General features: G+C 39.0%; 1 protein-coding gene across 1 annotated transcript in view; it reads right to left on the bottom strand.

Moving 5' to 3' along the window:
• The window catches only part of LOC119414823 (solute carrier family 12 member 3-like), a 46,704-nt gene that overhangs the window by 23,347 nt on the left and 13,149 nt on the right, over positions 1–10,208 (bottom strand). Inside the window, exons 7-11 of the mRNA XM_037681948.1 lie at positions 8,154–8,293; positions 7,774–7,884; positions 5,396–5,507; positions 1,385–1,515; positions 1,209–1,293 (exon numbers count right to left, since the gene is read on the bottom strand). Of these exons, the coding sequence (XP_037537876.1) occupies positions 1,209–1,293; positions 1,385–1,515; positions 5,396–5,507; positions 7,774–7,884; positions 8,154–8,293 (579 nt within the window). The remainder of the gene's footprint in view (positions 1–1,208; positions 1,294–1,384; positions 1,516–5,395; positions 5,508–7,773; positions 7,885–8,153; positions 8,294–10,208) is intronic.

Raw genomic sequence — 10,208 nt, 5'->3', positions numbered from 1 at the left:
GGGGGGGGGGGGGGGGGGGGGAGTGTGAGGGATTTACCCCCTTACTAATAGGTGCTGTATTTATGTACTTTCTATGCTCTATCCATCCATCCATTATCTTCACCCACTTCTTCCTTTTTGGGTTGTAGGGGTCACTGGTGCCCATATCCAGCTATCACTGTACGAGAGGCGAGGGACACCCTGGACAGGGCTCCAGTCCATCACAGGGACACATAGAGACAAACGAGACAAACAACCATTCACTCTCTCACTTACACCTAGGGACAATTTAGAGTTACCAATTAGCCTAACATGCATGTTTTGGGTCTGTGGGAGGAAACTGGAGTACCCGGAGAAAACCCACGCATGCACAGAGAGAACATGCAAACTCCACCCAGAAAGGCTCCTGGACCGGGATTTGAACCAGGGACCTGCTCACTGAGAGGCAGCAGCTTTATAAGTTGTGCCAGTGTGCTGCCCACTTTCTATGCTCTAAATGAACTCAATTCATAAATTTATTTTTTGTTTGTATTTGGGAAAAGGTTTAAACCATGTGATCAATTTATTAATTTAACTTTAATATTTTGTTATTCTCATCATTCTCTCCTTCTCATTGAGGTCACTGGGTTGTGATTCCATGGAAGCAAGCCCATGAGCAGCGCTGACATGGAACTGGTGTTTTTAATCAGCACCATTGGTGAAATCCACACTGATTGAGAGGAAGGGGAGGTGTTTTAGATTCTGGTTGGGTTTAGATTGTCGTTTAGCTTTAAATTTAAATTGAATGTGAATATGTAATTTTTTTGGGGGGAGGAAATTTAATTTAGTTAAGTGTGTGTTTATTTTCATATAGAAGATGTAAATGTTGGCTACACCCCTCTTAATTTGAAATCGGTCGTTGGAGGTCCTGGAGGACGTGAGGAGTCCAGTTATTGTACATTGTACATGATTGTGCATACATGTGCATTTCTTCAAACTAGGATAATTTAAACAACAAAGACATACCATATTGTTTGTTTATAACTTTCCACATAATCCCATTTCAAAAGAGCTAATTGAAATTAAGCCTAATTAGTTTGTCTTGCTCTTGTTTACTTGCACTTGAAACCAGCTTGAAACAGATAATTCTATAATACTTGAGCATTATTTTTTTTCACCATCCTACACCAAGAACATATTTAATGAGTGAATACCTTTCATAGTTTTTGCTCTATTCAGGGAATACATACCAACAGTTACTGCTATCCCCAAGTAGCTGAGTGTTGTCCAGAAAATGGCCATCAGGGTGCCTTTGGGTATAGCAGTAGCAGGGTCCTTCAAAGGAAAGAATGGTATACAGGTCAGTTTTACAACATTCCTAAAACCAAATCTAGTGAGTACAACTATTATTTGATGAATTTCATACTTTAAGATCTCCAGATATGTTGGCTCCAGATAGAATGCCGATATTAGCAGGAAAGAAAATGGCAAACATTTGGAAAAAACTTCCTTGGGATCCTCTCCAGTTTGGCATTAGGTTTTCTACAAATATATCACCTGCAGAAGAGGCCAAAATGGAATTGACTTATTCATTCATTCAACATTTATTTATACAGGTTAGTCTGTAGCCTTGAAGACGGATTTACAAGATGAAAGGAAAGGAAAGGAAAAAAATCATGAAGGAAAACAAATTTATTGAGAACTCAGATGGTCAGTCAAAATTTTTAAAATAATTATGATTGATTTTGTAGGAAAAATACAACAATTGTTTTATTTTTTTCCCCATACCAGTTACTGTGATCTGCAGTGGTGGGCACAGCTAACAAGAAAGTTAGCGTCACTAACCCATATTCCAGTAACTAAAACATTTGCTTCTCTAATGCTAAACCATTAAACAGGTTAAAAAATGTAGTGGAAGCTAATACTAAAGCTCTAAGATGACTATCAATCAGTCTGCATCACACTTCTTTGACTCCTTCCAATTGAAGCTGCATCAACCAATCACATCTTGTTACGTGTACACATAGTAAGCCAATAGCATGCCTTCAGCTTCCTGTTGCAGTGTTGACCCATCACGCCTTGTCATGTGTACACGTGGTAAGCCAATGCGTGCCTTCAGCTTGCCGATGCAGCATTGTCCAATCACATATTGTTACTTGTACATGTAAGAAGCCAAAAGCATGCCTACCGGACTCTTCTAGACTCACAAATAACCTACGGGGAAAAAGCTTGTGATTTTTGTTAGCAGAATTAAAAATGGCTAAACTTACTATAGTGGAAACTAACTCTACTAATGATTTACAAATTTAGCAAAAACACAAATCCACTAAATGAAAATTTAGTCCTTCTATTAGTTATTAGCAGATGTAGCGATATGGGGTGTAAATATATTGTTATTTATCAGTTACGAGGTAAGCGCATAAGAAATTCACATATTATGCAAATAACCTCATTGTTTGGGCACCACCTCTCTCTTGGAGAGGAAAATCAATCTCTATTTACCCCAAACTAATGTAAATTGAACGTAAGTTCTTTTCTCGTGTTTAAAGGATATCAAATCAATTAATACACACATGCCAAAAAAAATCACAAATTCAGTAGATTTTTTTGTATTTTATTATAAAAATAATAATCTGTGATGTATATGGTGAAAATTATGTATGACAAAGTTAAATGAACATCAAACGGTTTTGAATCAAAGATTTAATTGATGAGTAAAATTAGTGAAACTTAAAAGGCAGACTTAGGACTGGTTTATTTCCAAGCTGAACTCTAAGTTTAATGTGCAATTACTGTGATGTAAGGTCACCAGCAAACAGATGAAACCATGAGAGTTGTCCAGTTGAACAGGCTCCGGAGATACCAGGCAGGTGCAGAAGGTAGCTCGTAAGTTGAGAAATCTCTCGAGTTACCTTGGATATGGAAGGTCGTGATCCTCCCTCTGGACCTGGTTCCGATGGATGACTATTTTGGATTGATAACTCACAGTTCACTCTGGGAAGGTGCTGGGTTCTGTATCTTTCCGTCCCGTCTCTCATCTTGAGGAGTCTGCAGAAGGGTGTTTTATAAATCTTTTCTTCCTAGGATGTCTCTCTTGGAAGTATGAAGTTTGCTCGAAAGTTGTCTGCTGAAGGTGCTTCTTCTTGATATCATGTCTCTGGGGTCAAGTGTGAAGCGTGTTTCCTCTCTGAGTTCCAGTGTGAAGGCTTTGGAGTTTTTCTTAAAAGTGAAATTTAACTCTGTGTTAAAACAGAGATGATTGGTTCATCTCCAGGAGTTCTAACTCTTGGCCTTGTTTAGTAAATCTAAAGTCCTTTTTCTGCCTTCAAAGTTTCCTTCTAGAAAGAGAAAACAAGATAAATGTATTATCTTAAGGAACGATTACTTAAAACACACATTCCTCATGGATAAACAATCAAAATATGACATTTTTAGAATCAGATTTAAAACGAGCAATGTTTTAACAGAGTTGACTGTACATCTCCTGGAAAGGAATGTCAATTTGGACAAACAAAGCTCTTTCTTTGTTATTATCTTCATGGGAACCAGAGTCTGGGAGTATTACTTTTTGTTAAAGCAAGATATCAACATTGTGTTTTTTTCGGATCTTTCAAACTCAAAGGTCAGTTGAACAAAAGCTCTCATTAAATGATCTGTCTGTTTCATGGGAAATGAGTTCATATTGGGTTAGTGAGGTTAACAAAACTTTTTTTATTACATTAGAGTCAACTTAGGAAGTTTGTGAGCTGAGCTGAATATTTGTAAAAAATATGTCTGTTCGTTCCCAAGGGAATAGATGAATATTATTTTAAACAGTTTCAAACAAAACACAGGAATGATGTTTTTTGAGGTGAGGTGAACTCATTTTTTCTGGGGTGAGGTGTTCCCCTACACAGATTAGTGAATATGTTCCCAATACTGGTGATCTGATATCATTTTCATTTCCATACATGTATGCAGTTTTTATTTCACAATTAACAACTTTACGAAATGTCAAGTTGTACGTCAGTGTTCTAAGATTAATGTGAAATATGAGTAAAGGTGATTCTGAAGTTGTCTCTGGTTTAGGAGTGTATTGACCTGAGGAATGCAACATTTGAAGCCCATGTCTAGGATTCATCTGAGCATAGTGCGTACTGTGCATGAATATCCGTTATGGAACTTTATCACAATAGTCTAATTTTCTGAGACAGAGTTTTGAGTTTTCAATATGTAAGCAATAATCATCAAAAATACAAGAAATCAAGGCTTGCAATATTTCACTCAGTGTGAAACAAATCTATGAGTTTCACTTTCTGAAGCGATTGACAAAAAACATTGAACATTCCACAATGTTCCATTTTTTAGATGTACCTGTACATGGTTAGGTTTAAATAAGTAACACTCAAAACAGAAACCAAAAATTTAATCAAACATTAAACATCTGAATGTGACATTTTGGTTTGCGGGCAGATGTACCAAGACTGAGGAAGTCTTTTGGATGAAAGATGAAACGTTGCAACAAAAAATAAATTGTCCAGAAGACCTGACCTAACTTTGTTAGATTTTTGTACCTGGATTATTGAGCATGAATCAAGATATTTTGAAACACTTTGGTTATGATTGCCTCAAACGGGTGAGCCTCAAATGAGGGAGTTGTGGCGCAGAGGTTAGAGAAGATGGGCCTGGGATTGGAAAGTCGCAGGTTCAACTCCTGGTACCGTCAACATCAAAATGTGGGTGGAAAAGGTGATGCACCCACACCTGCCTCCACCCTCATTTGCCTCACTCTGGGCCCCTGAGCAAGGCCCTTAACCCCCACCATCTGCTCCCTAAACAGGTCTCGCTTGAAAATGAGTTCTCATGGCTCAATGAGACTACCTGTATAAATAAAGGGTACATGAAAAAAAAGAAAATGAAAACGAGTCAGCGGGGGAGAGGGCAGATAAACCACGTGAGCAAGCACCATCAAACTGGTTGACCCACTATGAGAAGGTGTTTTTTATGAGACTAAGTTTGTTGTGGCACCTTGAACTGATAAAGTCTTTTGGATGAAAGACAAAACATTTCAACAAAAAGAAACTGTTCAGAGGACCTAACTTAACTTTGTTAAGACTAGATTGGTTTGACCTCAATCCCACATTTTCCTATTTTACTTCATATGTAAGGATACAGTAGTATGTTTAAAGATAATTTTAAGTTTTAGAGTTGTTTTTATTTTTGTCAGCATATTCCACATGAAGCTTAAATTGTCACTGACAGAATTTCATATTTTAAAATTTACACTAAAAGCAGCTGGCTGACTCAGTATTATCATGCTGCTCAGATGGTTATTTGTTGTGTAATTACACCTGTTCAGAATTCACATTAAAATAAAACTTAAAGCATACAAATGTTTTGGTTTGCAGTAATAAAAAGTTAACATTTTCTAAATGTTAAGTCAAAAGCAGAACTTTACCTCTGTATCCAAAGACGCCAACAGCTTGTTTATCATTGTTCGAGGGGATTAGTGTACCCACAAAGTAGTTTGCAAAGGAGATCAAAAGAACAAGAAAGAACAAAATCTGGGTCTGAAGCAGAAACAAACACAAAGGTAATAAAATATTTGTCAGGAATACAAAATAAGGAACATTAGAAATAATTGGTAGAAATGCATGATAAGTTGATTTGTTTGTATATACCTGGTGAGCACCAGGATCATACTAGTTATTTTCCAGGTATGTATGGAGTTGTAATATGTAATGCTACTTCTTCTTTTGGCTTTTCACTCTTCAAGGGTTGCCATAGTGAGTCATCCTCCTCCATCTCACTCTGTCCTCTGTACCCTCTGTCCTCATTCCATCTACCTCCATGTCCTCTCTAACTGCATCCATGTATCTCATCTTTGTCTCTTTCCTGGCAGCTGCATTTTTAACATCCTTCTACCAATATACCCACCGTCCCTCCTCTGGCCATGTTCAAACCATCTCAGTCTGGCCTTTCTAACTTTATCTCCCAGTTGTTCAACCAGTGCTGTACTTCTGATGATCTCATTCCAAATTTTATCCGTCCTTGTCACTCCTAAGGATAATCTCAACATCTTAATTTCTGCTACTTTCTGCTCTTTCTACTGTCTTTTTGTCAGTGCCACTGTCTCCAGACCATACAGCATAGCTGGTCTCACCACTGTCTTGTAAACTTTTCCTTTGACATTTGCTGACACTCTTTCGTTGCAAATCACTCCTAAAACTTTTCTCCATCCACTCCATCCTACCTGGACTCTGTTTTTCAACTCTTTATGACACTCTCCATTTTCCTGGACAGTTGGTCTGAACTACTTGAAGTCTTGCACCTTTGTGACTGCTGCTCCTTGTAGCCTCACTGTTGCACTGTCTCCCATTCACTCACTCACATGTACTCTGTCTTACTACGGCTTCCTCTTCTTTCAAGTGCATACCTCCATCTCTCCAAGTTTTCTTCCACATGTTCCCTGTTGTCACCACCAAAAATCACAATGTCATCTGCAAACAACATAGTCCACGGAGATACATGTCTGATCTCATCTGTTAGTTGGGCCATCATCAGATCAAACAAGATGAGGTTCAGATCTGATCCTTGATACAATCCCACCTCCACCTTGAAGCTATCTGTCACTCCTAGAGCACATCTTACCACTATCCTGCTGTCCTCATACATGTCATGTACCAGTCTAACATACCTCTCTGCCACTCCAGATTTCCTCATGCAATATCACACCACCTCCCTCAGCACCCTGTCACATGCTTTTTCTAAATCCACAAAGACACAACAGAGTTCTTTCGGACCCTCTCTGTACCTCTTTATTAACATCTTCAAAGCAAAGATGGCATCTGCGGTGCTTTTTCTTGGCATGAAACATACTATTATGTAATGCTACTTTTCGTTCAAAGGTTATGAATGTTTTTATTGTGTTTTAATATTGGGTCTGAAAAACATATTTCCCTGCCCTGAGATCCTGCTGTAGGGATGGCACCATCTAGTGGGCCTTCCCCTGTCTGTTCTCCCTTGTGTCTGTATTGATTGTCTGATTATCGTCACATGTGTCATGTCCTGGTTGTGTGTGTGTATATAAAGTCTGTCTGTTTGTCCTGTCAGTGTCGGTTCATCGTTGGGTATTGCCTGTCCTGCCTGTCTGTCTGTCTGATCCTGTTTAATCCTGTTCCTGAGTCTGTTTTGTAAGTTTTTGCTGCCATGTCAGCCTTTTGATTTATTATTATTATTATTATTAAAAGTATTTTATTTTATATGTCTGCCCCCTGAGTCCTGCCTGCGCAACTGGGTTCTCCTGTCCTGATCTGCCTTGAAAACCCTGACACCTGCTGTCTACCAAAACAATCTCTTATCGCAACCTGGAGGCTGGCTTACCAACTCACAGTACCTCCTTGGAGTTCTTCCTTGTTGCCATGAGAACATGCCCAAAACATACTCTTAACTCCATCTGGAGGCTGACTTGCCAAACGCCATAGATTGTATCTGTGTGGCTGACTGTGGCTGGTATGAGGGAATGCCCACATTAACTGTTGTGTAAATATCTACCGATTACACTACTGAAGGTTTATTTCTGTGCCAATGTTCTAATGCATATGCATTTATGTATCTCTGTATGTAACGTCCTAAAATCAACCCTTGAAAGTAAAATGCCAGTTAAAAATATTCACCTGCCTTTGAGTGTGTTTCTTTTGGGTAAAAGTTAGTGAAAAAGATTGTCTCCAACATTACTGAGTGCTTCACAAAAATATAGTGTTAAGTGATAAGATACATAGAAATTTAATTTTATGTTTTACCAAATGTTATGAAATACACTTTAAATGTGCTCACCTTGGTCTCCCACTCCATTCCAGCCAATGAGATGAGCAGAAGAATGGTTATAGTGATCACACCCACAATACGAACATCGTTGACTGAATCAACCATGATGACATTGAACTCCTACATTGATTAAACAGATTTGTCAGAAAAATGTAAACAGCCATTTTAGCTATTAAACAGGATAAAATGGTGTCAAAAGAAAATGAAACACTCGTGTTCTGGTGCTTCATATCATTGTAATTTAAAGCTTTACATAGCTGGCTATATACTTTTATGCGAAATAGTAAAGCAATGATAAACAACAGAGTATTAATTCAGTCTGCTTTTCTTTATGTATGAAACAACTTTCACATATAATCATTTTCCCACAGTTTAAAAAAAAGACGTACCAGCATTAGATCTCGAACAACCTCTGCAAAGCCAACTGTATTGAGTGCACACGCCAGTGCATTAGCAAAAGAGAAAACCATCCCAATCGGTCCTCCAATTTCAGGACCAAGAGTTCTGGAGATCATAAAATATGCACCACCTGGAAAATATTTTAAACATAAAACTGTTATTAAAATGCTAACAAGCATTTAAAGAACATATAGCACTTGGGCTAAATATTATAACCGGTAAATGCTCATAAGACCTAGGTTCTGAGGAGTAAGCAATGAATATAATTAGTAGTAAACTGACATATTTATTGTCATAACACAGAACAAGAAATATACAGTTGGTATTGCAGTGACAAAAACCACAGATCCCCCAAAATAAAATGCAATAATAAATAAAATTTACATGAATGCTCCTACAAACACCCTGCAGATGTTGGATGCTGTCTGTCACGGTGCACCAAGATTCATAACTGGCTGTAATTATCGTACCCACCACTGCACCCTGTATTCACTGGTTAACTGATCATCATTAACTTCACGCAGACTCTCTCACTGGTACATTTTCATCTTTAAACCACTTCTTGGTCTGTTGTCTTCATACATCTCCTCCTACATGTATCTGGGTGAGTGCAGCTACAGCATGCACTCTCAGGACATTATTACCTGCAGTGTTCCCTCAGTGCAGACTGAACTTGGCGAAAGGGCTTTCTCCTACTATGCTCCTGTTTACTGGAATATCTTGCAAAAAGATCTGAAGCTCTCGACCTTGACCTCTCTAAGTTGCTTTAAGAATCTGTTGGACTCCTGGCAAGGACCAATGCAGATATGTTCCTGATTTTAGTTTTCTACATTCGCCATATAATCTAGATGTTTTTGCTACTTTTTTTGCCATCTTATTTCAATTTGTAAAATAAAAATAATAATCTGTATGCCTCTTTTATGATTGTCTATTGTTGTTGCTGTTGTCCATTGTTGTCATCACTCTTTGTTGAAATCAGGTCTCTCTTGTAAATGAGTCCTCCAGGCTCAATGGGATTAACCTGTCTAAATAAAGGTTGAATGAATGAATGTAGCAGCTGGCCAGTCTACTAGCAGAAATTTTCAGAATATCATCCATGGGTCTGGCTTGCCATCTCATCCATAAAACTTAATTCAGTAAATTGACAGGTCTCAAAAAAACAAACAAAAAAAAAATGAACAAACAAAAAAACAGTCCACCCATAATGTGCAGAACACCAGCTGCTAAAAAATAACTTGAGCACCATCTATTGGATTCCGCCAGGCTGCCCTTTGTCACAGATTCTGTTCATAACTATTATGGACAGAATTTCTCGGTGCAGCTAGGGGGTGGAGGGTTTCCAGTTCGGTGTCCCCAGGAGTCCATCTCTGCTTTTTGCAGATGATGGGGTCCTGTTGGCGTCATTGTGCCGTGACCTTCAGCTCTCACTAGAGTGGTTCACAGCCGAGTGTGAAGAAGCTGGGATGAAAATCAGCATCTCCAAATCTGAGCCCATGGTCCTCAACTGGAAAAGGGTGGATTGCTCTCTTCAGGTCGAGGGTGAGGTTCTACCTCAAGTGGAGGAGTTCAATTATCTCGGGGTTTTGCTCACGAGTGAGGGAAGAATGGACCGTGAGATTGACAGATGGATTGGTGCAGCATCTGCAGTATTGCGGACTCTGTACTGGTACGTTGTGGTGAAGAGAGAGCTGAGCTGTAAGACAAAGCTCTCTGTTTAGCGGTCAGTTTACGTTCCTACCCTCACCTATGGTCATGAGCTCTGGGTAGTGACCAAAAGAATGAGATCATGGATACAGGTGGATGAAATGAGTTTTCTCTGCAGGGTAGCTGGACTCTCCCTTAGAGATAGGTAGTGGTTGAATATATTTCATTTGTGATTATTATAGATGGTCCATCCATCCATCTATCCATTATCTTCTGCTTATTCCAAAGTCGGGTCACGTGGGCAGCAGCTTGAGCAGGGAGGCCCAGACATCTCTTTCCACAGCCACCTCTTCCAGCTCTTCTGGGAAGATTCCAAGGTGTTTCCAGGCCAACCGAGAGAC

The sequence above is a fragment of the Nematolebias whitei genome, chromosome 1, assembly GCF_014905685.2.
Source record: "Nematolebias whitei isolate Nwh7 chromosome 1, NemWhi1, whole genome shotgun sequence".
In the NCBI taxonomy this organism is placed as follows: Eukaryota; Metazoa; Chordata; class Actinopteri; order Cyprinodontiformes; family Rivulidae; genus Nematolebias; species Nematolebias whitei.
The sequence above is the reverse complement of the archived record's forward strand: the minus strand, read 5'-3'. Positions and strand labels throughout refer to the sequence as shown.